Source organism: Hakea prostrata, chromosome 1 (assembly GCF_041222555.1).
Source record: "Hakea prostrata isolate BN-2017 chromosome 1, UWA_Hpros_2, whole genome shotgun sequence".
In the NCBI taxonomy this organism is placed as follows: domain Eukaryota; kingdom Viridiplantae; phylum Streptophyta; class Magnoliopsida; order Proteales; family Proteaceae; genus Hakea; species Hakea prostrata.
Window position 1 is genome coordinate 25,755,992 of NC_142600.1, and position 18,468 is coordinate 25,774,459.

General features: G+C 38.9%; 1 protein-coding gene and 1 pseudogene across 1 annotated transcript in view; both read left to right on the plus strand.

Moving 5' to 3' along the window:
* Window positions 1-782: 782 nt before the first annotated feature.
* LOC149028479 ((-)-germacrene D synthase-like) lies at window positions 783-7,325 on the plus strand (annotated as a pseudogene).
* A 6,370-nt stretch (window positions 7,326-13,695) lies between these two features.
* LOC149028480 (putative aldo-keto reductase 1) overlaps window positions 13,696-18,468 on the plus strand; it is a 20,526-nt gene continuing 15,753 nt past the window's right edge. Inside the window, exon 1 of the mRNA XM_089137001.1 lies at window positions 13,696-13,913. Within this exon, the coding sequence (XP_088993127.1) occupies window positions 13,854-13,913 (60 nt within the window). The 5' untranslated portion in view covers window positions 13,696-13,853. The remainder of the gene's footprint in view (window positions 13,914-18,468) is intronic.

An 18,468-nucleotide genomic window follows, 5' to 3' on the forward strand; every position in this document is an offset into this window, starting at 1 on the left:
AATCCTAGTTTTTCTATGCAGCCTGGTCACCTGGACCGATTGGGCCGATTAGATTAATGACCAAATTAAACGAAAAAGGGACAATTATTTAATGCTCTTGAATTCTTGTTTTGAGGTTGCTCTTTAGTATGAGAGTTGTTGGTGTGAATCCTTACAAAAGATTTTGCATTTTGACTTTCTAAGATGCCCACGGGCAATTTAGGAGAGCCAAATTTAGGACTTTTTGATCTAGATCGAATTAGATCAAATTGAAGGTACCCTTAGGATCCTTTTGCTGCCAATTAGACTTTCCCAAAGTATGTCGATGCAAGTCTATCTTTCAAATTAAGCAAAAGAATTCAGGTCAAAACATAATAATTACCCAAAAGAACGAAAAAGAAAAGATGAAGTTCCTATCAGAGGTTAGGCTCATTGGTCATCATGATCTAGTTTGTGTGTACTTAGTTGACATATGCAGTCATGGAATAGCTAGGACATTATGATATTCCTTTTTTTGTGGGTATGAATCTAGATGTGTATTGATTTTATTCACTCAGCTGCTATGCGTGCTCACCACCTCACCCCACCCCCGCCCTTCCTCCTGAATCCCTTTCCTCTGATGACCTAACCTCGTTTTGATGTCCATCCTTGTGCTTTGTTGTTTCTCTGCTGTTTATTTCCCATTTTCGCTACCTTTACCCCTCCTCTCTCTCTATTGTCTCTTCCCCCACCTATGGCCTAGAATCGCACCTTTCTCCGCCCCCACTCCCACCCTCACCCCCCTCACCTCCCACCAATGGAAGATGACTCAGATTCTTTTGAGGAACCCTTCATCCTCGAATGAAATGGAACAACGAGTTTGTCGCTCACATGGTCTTACTCTGCTAGGAAGGGTTCTTGTGGCGAAAGCAATATCGGCCACAAGCGGTTACAGAGGATCTTGTAAATGCGTGGACCCTGAAATTTGGTGTTGAGATAACCATGATGGATACTCATCACTTTCTCTTTATCTTCCAACATCCATTGGATTTCCAGAATTTATTAGCTGAAGGACCTTGGCAGAGTTGCTCCTACTCACACCTTGGCAAGGAATGGTAGAGACCGAGTTTCACAAGGTGGAAATGTGGATCCAACTTCATGGAATTCCTTCAGACCTCCTGAATCTAAAGTTTGGGATAGGCATCTCTGCAACATTGGGTGTGGTTAGCAAAATAATGGTGATTAAAGGTACCTGTTTGGCGAATGAATCAAGATGATCCACTGCAGAGCACAGGTTCATATCTCGAATCTCCTAAAACTCTCCATTCCAGTGTGAGGCACTATTGGGACTATGTTTACTATTCACCTGAGGTATGAAAAACTTCCTATTATCCTTTTTTCTTTATTGATCGTCTTAACCATAAATCTACCCATGGATGCTCAATTGTTACCCTCTACCCCTTAGCTCCCACTCTTCCATCTCAGAGGAAGTCCACCAAACTCTAGACTCATTGAACTAGCTGAGTGTTGGCCACTAGCACAACCCTTTTCAGCAACCACTGCAAGATCCTCCTCTGTCCCCTCCCTGCATGACAACCCCCCTCCACACGCTGAACCTCCCCCACTTCATGCTCCGTACCAACACCCTCGTGCCAATAGCCAGCTAGCCCTCATGCCAGTAGCTAGCTAGCCCCTTGTAGTCCATCCCTGTGCCAACCATCGCAGTATACGGCTGATCCTATCGGCTCTTCCTATCTAGCCATGCTTCACCATGTGCCCCTCGCGGCCTCACCCTCATTTGAATATTTGACCTGTGAGCTGTGACGCGCACTCTCACCCACAATCCCTTGACCCAAGAAAATCAACATGGCATTTCACACCTAGCAAGCCTTGATCCCAACACCAACATTCTCTCCCACCTTTTGCAACGACCTGACTTACAAACATCCATCATGTCTTTGCTACCTTACCTTGTTGATATTCACATCAATCCCAATGATCCAGCTGTACACACTATCCAATTAGCTCTCACCCCTAATAGCTAGGACCCATCTAATCACACATCCACTCCCCCACATGTTGCGTGTCACCCCACTGCACCTAAGGCTCTACATCACCAAAATATGCACGTGTCTCCACCTCCTAACCCCTATCCAGACTCTACCATCTCAACTCCACATGCTAGTACTTCAAAATATGAAAGAAATCCAGGTTTCCAACACCCCGCTTTTTAAGCTGATGGGGCGTGTAGAAAGTTTAGAAAAAAGTTGAACAAAGCCAACCAATGCAACTAAAGGTGATCTGGAGTTTCTGGAAAATTTTACATCTACAAATATCAATTGTGAACCGAAGACACAGGAAGGTAATCAACCTCTTACTTCTGGAAATTCTGAAGGGAATGGTATGGGTACCTTTATAGCTACCTCTGATTATGGTCTCATCTCTCGCAAAAGGAAAATGATAAGCTGATTATGGGTACCTTTACATCTACTTCTTGCTTTTGGAAATTCCGAGGAGGTACTAGTCCATTTTAGTTTTCCCATTGTAAGGTAAATCGAAGTGTTTATTAAAAAAATTTCCCCAAAGATATTACTTTTAACTAGAGTAGAAAGGAAAACGTATAGTAGTCCCCACTTTACTGTAAAATCCCTAGGATTCGATTGTAGGTGGCTCCAAAGACTATATGGATTCCTTTGCTGTCAACATATACAACACTTAGCTATACGGCAACCTTACAGCTGTGGAATCATTGTTTCAATCTTTGTGGTGAGGAAATTCACCACTTTCCCTTTTGTCTTTGTTTTTATTATTTTCTTTTCTTTTCTTCTTTAGTTGCTTTATTTGGAAGAAGAAGAAAAAAACTCATTCTTTCATAAGAGCCTTTAATTGCATTAAGTGGTTAGTGTATATGATTCTAAAAATCGAATTGTCCGAGTATCAACCTTGACCATGGGAGACATAACTCCACCTAAAAGTCTTAGAGATAGATTTTTATCCAACTCGATCTGCACAACCTCCCGTATACGCTTACCAGATGTGAGGGTAATAATTTTGAACTTAAATCCCATTATCTGTCTATGTCATGGGTTACCTGATCAAGATGCGTATTTGTTCATTAGGGAATTTGAGGAGGTTTGTGTCCTTATGAAAGTGCAACAACTCATTGATGATGCTGTAAGACTACGATTTATAACATTTGCATTAAATTAAAGGACCAAACCAAAAAGTTACTTTATAGCTTACCTCTGAATAGCATTACCACATGGGAACAATTCACTGGGAATTCTTGAAGAAAAATTTTCTTTTTTCCTAGACGAATAAAATAAGAAATGACATTCTTCAATTTTGTCAAAAACCCAAGTCATTTGCTAAGGTAATGGAGAGGTTCCAAAGCCTCTTCCAAGAATCCCCTCACCATAGTTTAGAATTATGACATTTATGTCAAATCATTTATGAGAGTATCAATTATTAAACTAAGCAATTTTTGGAATCTATGTGCCCCACAGGATTTACATCATTCACTGATGATTCCAAAGCTTGGGAATTTCTTTTAGACCTAATAGATAGAACTAGAGAATGAGAGTCAACCTAAGAATATGGAAGGATTAGTAGGGGATATTTTGTTGATAGTCAAGTTCATAAGGAATGGCTTGATCATTTGGACGGTGACCCCACAAAGAAGCCTCAGACAAGGGTATCCCCTGAGCCCATATCTTTCATATTATGCCAGGATGCGCTATCTAGACAACTGTCATTGGAACCTCCACGTATTTGCTTTCTAGAATCAACATCTGTACAGGGCCCGTCGATCAGCCACCTAATGTTCGCAAATGATATCATGATCTTTGCACCCGTATTCCCAGATGAAGCCCTCTTCTTCTTGCAGACTATTAAAAAAATATGAATTTGTGTCAGGTCAGCAGCTCAATTTGGAGAAATCTGGCATGGACTTTAGTTTAGGCACTCTAGCCCATGCTAGAGAACCCATTTCTTTTATCATACAGATCAAGGAGGTTCAATCTCATGGCCTTTATCTTGGGCTGCCGACATATGTTGGTAGGTCAAGAAAGCAAGTCTCTCTTATATTAGGGACATGATGATGCAATCTAAGCTTTTTGGATGGTACATGGAAAAGTTTTGAAAAGTTGTCTTCTTTGGTAGGGAAGGAGGTCCTCATCAAATCTGTGGCTTCCAGTCTCCCATCATATGCGATGTTAGTTCTTCTACTACCTAAAAGTATTCACAGAACTCTCAATCGTCAAGTACGCGAATTTTGGTGGAAGAATAGTAATTCTCAAGGCATTCTGTGACTACAATGGAGTAAGCATGCCAAAGTAAAAGGCATGGTGACTTGGGCTTCAGAGAATTTGGGAGTTTCAGTTTTGCACTTTTGGCGCGTCAAGGATGGCGCCTTTCAAATGATTCGGGTAATCTTTGGGTGACAGTTACGAAGGTAAAGTATTTTCCATCATCCTTTTTACTCGATACTCCTCTTGGGAGAGGAGCTCTTGGGGGTAGTAGAGCTTACTGGCGGGAAGGGATCTTATAGCAGATCTTATTGCTATGAAGGTATACAAAGGCATTGGTAATGGTAAAGATTTTTTTTTTGATGATCCTTGGAAAACATGGTGCTTTTTGTCATATAATTGCATTCTCAATCTTCTAGTCATATTCAACTTAATAGTCGTTGAGGACAATTTTAGGTGATAATCAAGTTAAGAGCGTGTGACCTGGTGCCAAATGTTTCCAGCAGAAAATAAAATAGTCACTTCTGAATTGTGGTTATAAATATCAGATTATATTAGTTAGCCATCATAGCTTCCCCTATTTACGGTTCCATCTGAATTGTGTCATTAGGAAGATGTCTCAGCTACCTTTTTTTTGCAGCCGCTGCCCACCAGCATTTGCTCCAAAGTGCAAAACCACAAATGATTCGCTGGTCGGCGAAGTTTCATCCCAGCATATGGGGCAATCATTTCCTCAAATGTTCTCCCTCTAATATGGTAATTTGATCCTCTGGTTAGTCCATGTAGTACTATATATATTTTTTATTTTCATTTGTTCTAGTGTTGAAACAAAGAACACTTGTTTTACAGGTATATGATGCTTGTTCTGAACAAATTGAAGAGCTGAAAAAAGAAGTAAGAAGGATGATAATGTCTGATGCCAATGATCTTTCACAAAAATTATATTTGATTGATTCATTGCAACGGCTTGGCGTGGCATACCACTTTGAAGGAGAGATAGAGGAGGTGCTAGAGCAGATGCAGGATACCCCACCTGATGGTTGTGATGAAAACCATCTTTACACCATCGCTCTGTGGTTTCGATTATTGAGACAACAAGGCTATAACGCCCCCAAAGCACTCTATATATACTCCTTAAGCATCCTTATTTGGTGGGATCTTAATAAGATAGCCATCCAGTTTTGGACTACCCAGCTCGCGCGTTGGTGTGTCTAATTAACAGTCATCTTCGTATGCTGTTTGCTTTTGTTGCAGACGTTTTCAATAGGTTCAAGAACAGCAAAGGCAGCTTCAAGGAGGAGTTAACTAAAGACGTGTCTGCCTTGCTATGCTTGTATGAAGCCACACATCTCCGGGTACATGGAGAAGACATTCTAGATGAAGCCCTTGCATTTACAACCACTCAACTTAAATTTGCAATTGCTAATGGCTTACAGCTTCCTTTTGCAACACAAGTGATGCATGCATTGAAACAACCACTCCACAAGAACATTCCAAGATTAGAAGCTAGGCTTTACATCTCTGTTTATGAACAACTAGAGACAAGGAATGAGACTTTGCTGAAGCTTGCAAAGTTGGATTTCAACTCAGTGCAGTCAATTCACCGCCAAGAGCTATGCAAACTCTCGAGGTGGGTTCATCATTGATTGTCTGTCCTTATATCTTTTTCTCGTTTTTATGGTTTGATAGATGTAGTTTCAATTACGCCATTTTATACATGCAGATGGTCGAGAGAACTGGACTTTGCAACAGAGCTTCCTTACACTAGAGATCAATTGGTAGAATGTTATTTTTGGGGAGTAGGGTTGTACTTTGAGCCACATTATTCTCTTGCTAGAATGATCTTCACCAAAGGTATATTTATGGTTTCACACATAGATGATACCTATGATGCATATGGCACTTTGGAAGAACATGAGCACTTCATAGATGTAGTTCAAAGGTTTGATACTCGTTTATGTAATATTTGTATAGAAGTAATATGTTTTCTCTATGGATTTAGACCATTTACAACTTTTCTGATTTTAAATGACCTTCATGCTAAAAAACTTAGGTGGGATAGAAGCGCCATGGATCAGCTTCCTGAGTACATGAAGGTGCTTTATTCTGCATTGCTAGATGTTCACGATGAATTCAAGGAAGCCCTGAGAAATAAAAGACAATCTTATTAGTGAGTCGCCCATATTGTGTTATACCTTTCCTTTCCCTTGGCAATTAATTTGTCTAAAATACGACAACATAATCTGTTATTCAAGAAAATCCAAAGCATTTCTAGTGATCCCTCCTACTTTTTAAAATTTTACTAAGATGAAATGAGAAGCTAATAAGACTTAAGTAGGACAATGCATCATAATGCGAAACCATGCGGAAACTATTAATTAATATTGGAGTGTTGTTCCATTTAAAAAACCTAAGATCATGTTTTGTATGTTTTGTTTGGTTTTGTTCTAGATGAAGAGACAGGTCAGGTCCAACTTGAAAGAAGCCAAATGGTTTAATGAAGGATACACTCCAACATTTGAAGACTACATGGAAAATGCAATACCCTCAAGTGCTCTCAAATTGCTTACAATCACATCCTTCCTCGGGATGGGAGACATCGTGACAAAGGAGGCACTAGATCGGGTGATTGATGAACCTTCATTTATCCAAGCTGCATCAATGATTTGCCAGATTATGAATGATTTGTTGTCCCACAAGGTAAATATATAAACTCTAGCACATAAATTGCAAGCACGGTAGGGTTTTAGTCATAGAATTAACCATTATTGTGAGAATTGATAAAATGAATTTTAATATTGAAGTCTAACATTTTTTGAATTGAAGATGGAGCATGAAAGAGGACATGTTTGTTCAAGTGTAGAATGTTACATGAAAGAACACTGTGTCACTAAGTAAGAGGCATGTGATGAACTTCAAAAAAGAGTGGAAGAGGCATGGAAAGATATAAATCAAGCATGCATTGAACCAACTACCATTCCAATGCCACTATTGATAGGAGTTGTCAATTCAACTCGTACCATGGATGTCATCTATAAGGATGACGATAGATACACCAATGCTTCAACATGTCTAAAAGAGTACATCACTGAGGTTTTGGTTGATCCAATTCTCATATGACTATTCTAATGTACTATATTATAACCAAGTTGTGGGCTTGTTCTGCTAATGGGCCTACATTACGTGAATTCAGTGATGGGCTTTTTAATGTTAAATTTACCCATTACTGGCCTTAAGGGCCCGTTTGTATGCTGGAATATACTGGGGTTTTACAAATGGGGTAGGAAGTTGCACCTACCTTCCACAAAATTCCAATTTTTGACGTGTTTGGTTGCCTGGGTTGGGAAACTCACCGACAACGCTTTCCACCGTGGAATCCCTGTCGGGGCTTATTTTTCCCACCCCATGGCTTATCAAAACCCCATGATTTTGGTGGGTTTTTGAGGGGAAATGAGGGAGAGTTGAGAAGATTTTGCGGGAGTTGTGCAACCGTTTGTCGGGAGCTACGATGGGATGTGGGAGGTGAAGGTAGGAGATGATGGAGGAGGCGGAGGTAATAGCAACGGTAGCGACTGGCCGGCGATAGAAGCAGAGGCAAAGGCGAGATCCAAGCGGCAGAGGCAGAAGTGAGAACCAGCAAAGGTAGAGGCAAGAACCACTAGCAGCGGCAGAGGCGAGAACCAACAACGACAGCAATTTTCCTCAGCAGAGAACCAGTAGCAGCGGCATCAAGAAGAAGAAGAAGAAGAAGAAGAAGAAGAAGAAGAAGAAGAAGAAGAAAATGAAGAGAACCACTAAGCGGCACAAAGAGAGTGAGAGCCTGAGCACATATACCACCACCACACGCACAGAGAGAGAGCATACTCCACCACCACCACCACCACAACAGAGAGAGAGAGAGAGAGAGAGAGAGAGAGAGAGAGAGAGAGAGAGAGAGAGAGAGAGAGCATACTCCACCACCACCACACGCAGAGAGAAAAATTGGGAGAGAGAGAGAGAGAGCATACACCACCGCCACCACACGCACATAGAGAGATGGAGAGTAATTGGGAATGTGTATACGTGTATTCACCCATTAAAAATAAATAGGGTAAATATCATTTCCCCCTGTTTGTTGGCAAATAACCAAATGATAATACATCTTTAATCTAAATTTTATCGGTTAACTTTTTACCGTAAATATTCTTCTAAAATCCCAAACTACCCTGCCCCAAAAATATTTTTTAAATCCTAAAATTATCGTATTCACCCTCAACTACTAAATTACCCTCAATTAAAATAATTATCAAAAACCAAAACACCATAGTTAAAACCTAAATCTTTAATTATTAAAAGCCCATCTTATTTTTTTTAAAAAAAATATCAAACAATTAAAAAACCCATCTACTATAGAGAATTCCAAATGCAATTTAGAAAAAAGGCGTTGAGTAAAATTAAACATGTACTACTATTCGGGTTTTTTATTGTTTGATAAAAAATTAAAAGAAAAAGGTATGTTGGGCTTTAGTAATTTAATATAATTTAGAATTTAACTTGGTGTTTTGGTTTTAATGATTATTTTAATTGAGGTATAATAGTTTATGTGTTAAGGTGATTATGGTAATTTATGATTTAAAATAAAAATATTTTTAGTCAAGGGTAGTTTGGGATTTTAGAAAAATATTTAACGATAAAGTTAAATTTAACCGAGAAAGTACGGGGGGAGGGTTTTGATATATTTGCTTAGGTCAAGAGGGGAGGTGGGATGGGGGGGGGGGGGGGATTTTTGTGGCGCGAAGGGGGGGGGTAGGTGATATTTACCCAAATAAATAACATTTTGTTTTTAAGAAAATGATAATATATCTTTAATCTAAATACTTTTACCATCTCATGATTCCCATCCAACCAAACAACTATTGGGGGTGGAAAAGTGCCATTTCCCCCTTCTCTTCCCCCCCTTTCCCCCCCCTCCCCCCCCCCCCACTAACATATGGGACCCACAACTACAACTTTTCAACCCCTTTTTTTCCAGCAAACAAACGCAGCCTAAGTCTCATATGTTGTTTAGTTCATTGAGTAGAGTTGGGACTTCTGTATGTCTCTCTTATCATGCTTGTGGTTTAAGAAAATGTGGAGTTATCTTCCTTCTTCTCTTTTTCTTTTTCTTTCTTTCTTTCTTTCTTCTTCTTTCTTTCTTCTTCTTCTTTCTTCTTCTTTTCTTCTTCTTCTTCTTTTTCTTTTTTTTTTTTTTTTTTTTTTTTTAGTGAAAGGAAGACGTCAAGATCTATAAAGAACAAAGGATTATTTTGGGATTTTAACTTAAATTTTCTTCACACATGATTAAACTCCTTGCTTTCACAAAGAAAAAAAAATATTGAAGACTTTAAACAAGGGATAATTATTGTTGTCCCCCAAACTATAGCTTAATTATTGCTTATCATCTATAATTTTTAAAATTACTATTCTAATCTTAGACTTTGCTTGAAATTACTTATGCCTGCTACTAAGGTTGTCAATTGGTGAGGCCTAAACGTGCCTATTGGTCCAAAAAGGATTAGACCTTCTACTAATCTTAGACTTTGCTTGATGTGATATTGGACCGTAGAAACGCACCAAAGAATCCAATTGACCAATCTCTTGCAAAACCAAATCTCATTAGAACCATACACAAGACCACTCAATCTTGTCATATACTTTACATAAATCAAGATTTCAAGTTGATGCGTCCAAAATCTGCTCAGCCCTTAGATCTCCACGTGATGTCCTGCAAAACAAAAGCGTCAGATGTGGCCCGACCGCTGGGGTTGGGAGTCCACCTCCGAAGGCTAAGTCAGTTGATGAACTTAATCACAAACGGCTCTGCTAGAAGCGCAGAGCTAAGGAATGAAGAACTGGGAAATGTGATCTAGATAGTAGATCGCTGATAGTTTAGGTCTATCAGTATGTATCTGAACCTGAGTCTCAGATAGTATTCTTTTTCTTCTCCCTCACCTTGTATGGTAGTGAGGTTTATATAGAGTGTACCTTCGAATCTCCTTCGTTGGATGCACTTGAGCCTTCTTCGGGTAGTCGTTGGATCTTATCAGTTAGATCCGTTGAGCAATAGACTTCTACTAGTTTGGGCTAGTAGAGGACTCCTGAGATAACCTTTAGGTTATGTGATGATTATCCCTTCGATAATGATTATCCGCAGCCGTCAATTCGAGTCTGTCCTCATTAGGGTGATTACCCTAATCCATAAGTAGGATTAGGGCACGCTTGCAGCCGAATAAGCTTTCTTCTTCAGCAAGCCATCTTCCGGATCCGGTTTGCTCGGGAGCGAGTCGGATCTCTCCCTCTCGACCGGGGTCGAGGGTCGGACCAGGTATGAACCCGGTCTGATCATAATCTCTCCATATCACAAGTGGTAATCCCTTTTTCTCGCTTTTTCTTTCTTAAATGATATAGCAACTCATGAGCTATTTAGATACTGTCAGATATACATGTACCAAAAGCACTTGAGGGGGGGGGGGGGGGGCACAAGGGAATTAATAATATGATTTCTATCCTTGGGGATAAGGGTAAGGACAATAGGATTCAAGCTCCTCGACATGAAACCATGATTAAAGCGAATATAGCCCTAACAACATCTGACCCCACAACATCCCAATGTTTATTATGAAACAAATTTTGAAGCTAAAACAAAAGAGGTCGATAAACAAATTTTGACATCACAACATTTTGATAGACCCAATGTTGAACATATTTCATAAACAAATTTTGATAAGATTGGGATGAACAAATTTTGAAGCCAAAATTAGAAACATTAGGATGTATATCCTCATGAGCGATTCAAAGCCCACAACATCCCAAATCCCGGTGTCTCTGATGAAACAAATTCTGACCCCACAACATCCCGTCAATCTCAGGGGATTTATATCCTCCCATTTGAATCAAAGCTTTCTTTGTCTTTGGCTTTTAGAGAAAGGACCACACAAACTCTCATTCATACCCTCAAACACTGAGGTTGGGATAGAGGATATAAAATCATCACACTTGATAGGATTCGAAGTAGAGAAGAGATTACAAAAATCACCATCGTCTTCTTCGTTCTTCCTAATGAAAACCTACAAATACGAAAGGCTTCGACAAGGATTACTAATGTAGAGATGGGTTTGCTTTTATTGCAGCGAATCCCATTTATCCACCAGAAGAACTGAATTAGTCTTCTTACTGTACCCGAAATCCGCAAAACAAGCATAGATATACATAATTGATAAACAAATTTTGAAGCCAAAACAGTAGAAGAAGAAAATGAAAATGTGGATTTGGAGACTTTTTTTAATTGCTGAGAGAATCACCAACTAGAAATCTGCTGTGGGCAACCCGGGAGACTGTAAATCTGGGTATGGTTGCCTGCGTCTGCAACTTGTGGGTTTAGGGATAATGTTGCGGCAATGAAGATTCTGGAGAAGAAATCCAAGAGAGAGGAGCCTGAATTATTAATCTCATCTTTAAGATTGTAAACATGGACAAAACCAGGGGCGGACATCTTTGGGGGGCCAGTTCCCCCGGATTCTTCAAAATTTTGATCTATTTCCTTCAAATTTGAATTTTTGATATTAAGCTTCTTCAGCAACGGAGTGATGAATATTTTGTCAATTTGTCTTAGTTTCTCAAACTACTGTTGGAGTGCAGAAACATTAGTAACAGTGTTATATATCCGGGTTATTCTCCCCAGTTCTCCACAGCTTTCTCCTATTTATCTCATTTTTAAGCGTTATTAAAGGAATTTTTGGAAACAAGCTTATTAGATGATTTAAAATGTCATTTATAATTGAACTACTCTTTTTTCTTTTTTTTTTTTTTTTCTCTCTCCCCTCTCTCCTCTTTTTTTCCTAATATTCTCTTATGTTTCTTTCTTCCTATTTATTTTCTTTTTACTAAGGCTCTTTTATTGGTATCAATTATCATTGTCAATTATTTAGAATTTTTCATTTGATTTTAAATTGTTTGGCATCTATTTTGTCTAAATTTTTCATTTGTTATTTAAAATAATTATAGTTAGAAAGGAACCTCCAAAATCCATAATGAACTTTTTGTCGCATTATGGGTTGATGATGAGAATTTCATTATCTTCATTTGTGTTTAAGTTTATCTTGAAAGAAACTATCATTATAAGTAAGATGAGGGTAAAATATGTCAATACATGTTCTTTTAATAACAACCATACTTTTTCCTTCTTTTCTCACTTGTTTACTATCATTTTTAACAATTTTTTATCTTGACACCAAACTTACATCTTTGTGCCATTTCATAATTTATTGTCGATCAAAGCTGATTCAGCCAAACCGAGTGATGAATATTTTGTCATTCTTGACCAAAAATGAATTCTTGTACTTATTTATTTTAAATAGGCATAATTCTTAAGAGTTAATGAGAATGGATACAAACAGATGAACTAAGTGCAAAGGCTAGCGCCTTTTGTCGGTCTTTGAAGTACGTTCGCACCATTGAAGATCTGAGATCGATTAGTAACATGAAGTTGCATAGCTGATGCTGTTTGCAATCCTTGGTAAAATCCACAAACGGGTTTCGTCTTTCTTGATGGTTAGCCAAACTCCCTTTGAGATGATACCAAAAATCCATCCACTTGCCCGTGTTCCTAAGCAATTTCATGTTACTATCGTCTTGTATCGAGTATAAACAAATTTTGAATTTTGGGGGGAGGGGGGCCAATGTGGCTCCGCCACTGCTTGGAAGCTTATTAGTAGTGGGTTCACGAGATCGAAATCCACCATTGTTGTTCCTCTTTTCAATTATGAGCCAACTCTGAGATTCAGAAACATGGATGACGATGAAGATTATAGAGGAAGAAGGAAGCCAAAACGAAGAGACTTGGCTCGTCTGCTTCAAAGAAGCTGAAAAGCCTTAAATGGGCTAATTGTTTATAGAAGAAGGTGGGGTGTTTGTTGCCGTAGGGGAGGAGTGGTGATTGCGGGTGATGTGGATTTCCAATAGGGTGTGAGAAGAAATGGGTAAACAACTAAGGTTGGAATCCCCTCGGGGCCAGGGCTTCGCCTATATTAATTATATAAAAAACGCCTTGAGGATGTAGTCGTGGTGCACGCATGCTGGGCCGGATGAACCTCATTTCCAAAAAAAACTAAAGTTAGATTATTTAAACAAGTGAAATGTTACTCTCAGGTTTATTGGTATATATACCTATAGTATTTGAACATTTTACAATCCAAACTTAACGATCAACGAGGCTAACTTGGATATTTTCACTTTTAAGTAATGGGGTGCCATATCATTTATGGCACTTGAGGGTCAGTAGTTTGGGGCGCCATACAAAAAACTCAAAAAAAAATTATAAAAAAATCTTCATATGGTCAACACCGCCAGCATTAGCACTTCATGGTGGTGGTGGTGGGTTGGCTGGTCTTGGTCCCCCAAGGTAGTTAAGTAGTTTGGTAGAATGTCAGCTTCGGGTCCTAACCTTACCTGCCCTTCTTACCTTCTACCCTCTACAGGCTCTAGCCGCTCTACTTCCTATTTTGTTGGATTCTCCATCTTCAGCTTCTCTGTCGCGTCAAGCGTGAGCACTGTGTTCTCCTTTCAGTCTCCGATTACGATAAACATAGTCGCACCGAGAAGAAGTGAAAATATTTAGACAAGCAGCAGGAAATGGCGGAAGAGCAGACCGTTCAAATCCTGAAGGTGAAACTAGGAACTCAAGGATTTCAGGTAAAGAGTTTCTTCACTTCATTGTCTTCTCTTCCCGTTATTCCAAATAGTTGTAAATTGGCGATATAAAATTTCCTATTAGTGATTCAGAAATGCATGTGGATTTTCAGTCATCCAATCACGTTATTGTTGAAAAAAATGGGTAAAGAACTAGGTCATGATATTCAGTTACTCGATAGTGACGTAAAGTCTGCTTCTGAACAAAGTACGGCTGTATATCCGAAAAGAATCTCGCTTACCATCAAGCCACCCTTGAGGTTAAAATCAAGGAATTTTATCATTTATTATATTCAGACAAAGAAATTGATCAGTGAAAGTTTTGATCATCAACCAACTACTTAAGCAGAAAATATTGCAGCATCACTTTTAAGCTTGGTCAAGTTAGTGAAAGAACGCTTTTAAATTTGGATATTCGGCTTTTCTGCTTTTTTTAATCTTCCTCTGCAAGGTCATTGGAATCAATTTAAGTTCTAAAATAGTGTAAGTTATAGAATATTCCCTTTTAACATTTGTAGAAATATGTTTTAAATAACTTGAAAAGTCCACTTTCCCATTTTTTGGGGCCTATAAATGACGTGGTATGTTTGGATAATCTGGTATTCAGCTACCATATTTTTCTAATTCTGCCGTGCTTTTGTTCTTGTTTGTATATCTGTTATGTTATAATGTTACTTAGAGGGGCAATTTGCGTTCTTGATCTACTTTGAAGCTATCACGATGTTTGATCTACCTCTATAGAAGTGTTTCCAGTACACTTGATTTTAAGTCTTACATTATTCAAGGGATGAATTCTTTGAATATCTGAAAGCTTTTAACTCCTTTATGGTTTTCCTCTTTCTATTTTCTCAAGATTCAGGTTATAATAAATTCCTTGTACATGATTTCTTCAAAGAAATTGATAGCCAAAATGATGTGTTTCACTAAGCTGTTAGGACAGATGTAGGAAATAAAACTACGGACACAGAATTATAGTGAAAGCCATGAGGTAAAAATAGTCATAATACAGAAATGATTAATACCTCAAGATTCCAGTCTCTGATTCAGACCAAAGCTGGTCAGAAGTTGATTATGGCCTGCTGAATCCCTAGAAGATCAGTGGTTCAGGAATAAGATTTGAACAAAAAGATAGTAACTAGGAGGACATGCAAAATACAGAGAGAAACAACTCCAGATTTGCTGGTCTCATGTCTTCTAAATCACAGTTCCAATGTTTTTGGTAGACACTTGCTTATCAGTCTTGGCACTAACCAAACCGAATGGAAGGGTCAATACTGGTTTGACCCTGCTTTGAAAGGTTTTGACCGAGTTTCAGTCGAAACATGGTCAAACCATATATATAATTTACGGGTTTCAATCGAAACAGAGACCCTGTTTTGGAGATTCAGAGACTGGTATTTGGGAGTTTGCTGAAAACTGAACATAAACTTGATTTCTTCCCACTAATTTGTATTTTTTATTTTCCTCCTTTACTGCTTGGATTCAGGTGATTGGAGTTTGAAGGTAATGGTTATTTCCCTTCTTTTCTAACATTATGTAGTATGCTAAAATTAACATGAAGCCACATCAAATCATCAAAAATCGACATTAAGCCACTTCAAATCTTGAAAAATCAACATAGAACTAAAAGATATTATAGAACTAAGGAAGCAAGCAACTAAAAGTTTGAAACAATCAAAACACAAATTTGGTTTTTACTTTTCTTGGAATTGGTCATTGTTATTTTATACCTTGTCTCACATTTGGTTTATATTGTTCTTACTTTCTAGACAATATGATATTATCTATAAGTAATTAATGTTTTCTCAACTTATAGTTGAAACCATTGGTATTAGGTAGAACGATAAACCAGCTTTCCAAGAAATTCATTAACATTTCAGTGTGTATCAAACTTTATTTGACATGCATGAATGCTTTCAAAGTCACTATGAATGAAAATAATCCTTTTATATATCATACAAATGAAAATCCCACCAGACTTCTTTTAGCAAATGTTTTATCATATTAATATTTATGGAATTTTTAGATTTGAGAAAATTCCAGCATTAGAAAGTGGAAAATTTTGCTTAACACCAAAATCCAGCTTTTGTTATCAAATTTGGAAGTTAACTTTTTAGCATTTGGGAATCCAACTTTAACTATTTTTATTTATTTCTGGGTGGTTTTTTTTTTTTTTGGGGGGGGGGGGGGGTGTTGTTTTTATTTGCTTAACATTTTGCTTGAATATATTTGGAAAAATAAGGGCCAAGTGAATAGCATCAAGGTTTTAAACACCCCTAAGGCAACAGTCGCTTAGGCCCCCAAAAATCTGCCTAGAAGCCTAAACGGTATGTAGTCAAGGCCTTGACAACCATACTTGTGTCAAATGTGCACTTGTTCTCTTTGCTGGTGATGGTGACGTTGTTATTAAAGAGCCAAGGCCTCCCTAGAATGATGTGAGAGCTTCATAGGGACCACATCACACCATATTTCCTCAGAGTAAGATTGTAGACTTACTGGTACTAAGCACTTGATGCTGACTTCAATTTTGGCACTGTTGAGGGGGGAGACGTTGTACAGTTGTTGGGTGCCTTTCAGTCTTGAGCCCAGTCCTTCTGACAAAATTTTCTGAGAGAACATTGACACTGCTGCCATTGTCCACAATTGTTTATGGCAGGAACCTACCAACTTTGCTTCTCCTCTAGTCTTCACATTCAATATCTGACACCAAGATCTTTGCCGTCACATTGAGGTGTGGTTTAGTTCCATAACTCTTCCACGTACTACCTGTTTGGCTCGTCTTCCAGTGGAGGACAAACTACCTCCTCTTCAGGCACCTGCTGGTTAGGATCAAATACAACAACTCCCCTTCTTTGGGGACAATCTCTAGCGTAGTTGCCCTTCTCATGACAACAAAGCATTCCCTAAGACTAGCGGTGTTGGGGAAGCTTCTTTCAACATTAGTTCTGGGTGGTGGAGTATTAATAGTGGTGGTTGGTTGTGGTAGGCGGTTTGATGTATTCAAGATCTTTCCTAGCATCTTGACTAGGCTGTTTCTTTTGGGCCAACAAGGTTTCGACCCTTGGGGCTTTATCAAACAAATCCCTCAAATCAATTATGTCAGCAACCCCCAATGCTAACTAGATATATGGCTTTAACCCTAGCTTTAACTTAGTGATGTGAGCCCGATCTAGGGTTAGGGTTTCTAGAATAATTTCCCTAGAATTAAGGATTCGCCTAGAATCTTCTAGTAAAGTAATGACCAAAACTAGGTGGGGAGGATAATGTGGTTAAATATTGTGGGATGAACAAGGAGATAAAATTGGGATCTTAATGGGTAGGGTTTGGGCAATACTTGGGTTAAAAAAACTGAGTGGGATGATAGCAAAAAAGTTAGGCTTTTATCCAAATTCCCATGGGAAGAATTTGGGAGACTAAAATTTTTCCTAGGGTTGATAGGAAAGAAGAATGAGATAATTTGGATCAAGATGGGTAGGTTCTTGGAGATCTTGGAAGAGGAACCTTGAACCTTGGGCAATCTTTTCAAGTCTCTCTTTTCTTTATTTCTTTCTTTTTTCTTTTTTTTTTTTTTTTTTTTTTCCCCTTCTTTTTCTTTTTCTGTTTCTGTTTTTCTTTTCTGTTCTGCTGCAAAGGGATAAGACACAGAGAGAGAGGGCCGAAGGAAGGAGGAGAATGAGGAGGTGTGGGGGAGAGGGGTAGAGGGGGTCATAGGGGGTGAGAAAGGGGGCTGGGATTGTCATGGGGATGTAGGATGCTTGCTGCCAAGCTGCGGCAGCATGGGGAGGGGTGCGATTTTCTGCGCGACAGAGGGGATGGGCAGGGGAGGGGTTAAGGGTGGTGGTAGGGGTGAGGGAGAGGGGCTGGGATGTCAATGGGGGTTGGGAATGGTTGCTGCCAAGTCACGGCAGCAGGGGAAAGGGGAGAGGGAAGGCTGCGATGGTGGGGGAATGCTGCCTAGGGTTCACAATGGGGTTCGGAGGTGAGGGAAGGGGGTGGGGCTGCTGTATTTACTTGATTAAAGCTGCCGTTGCTATCAATGGCTGCTGGAATTTGTTGAAGAAGAATGCTAGATAGGTTGCTGACCATTGAAGAATAATACTTTTTCAAAATCCACTGTGGCACCCTCAAACAGGAACCACGGTCATTTAGACTCAATTTTCTTATTCACATAATGAGAGTTAACTTACAAAGAAAGAGGAGGCTCTTATTTATAGCCTACCAAAAGACCTTAACTCTTAAGTGGGATTCCTTTACAGATTAGGATCCTGCCACCATTAATCACAACTATTGAAATGAAAATGAAAATTAAAAGATTTAGTGGACCCTAATTGACACATGCTGAAATAAAACTCTAATTAGCACATGCTAAATTCTATTTAATTAAAACTCTAATTGACATGAGCTAGAATTTAAAAGAACTAAGGACTCAACTACTAACTTAAATTAAGTTTTCTTAACAAAACTGGACTTTAAAATTAAACTGGAATTAAATTCCAGCAACTAAATATGGCGGAAAATGCCCAAAATGCCCCTCTTTGAGGGTTTGGCCAGCCTAGGG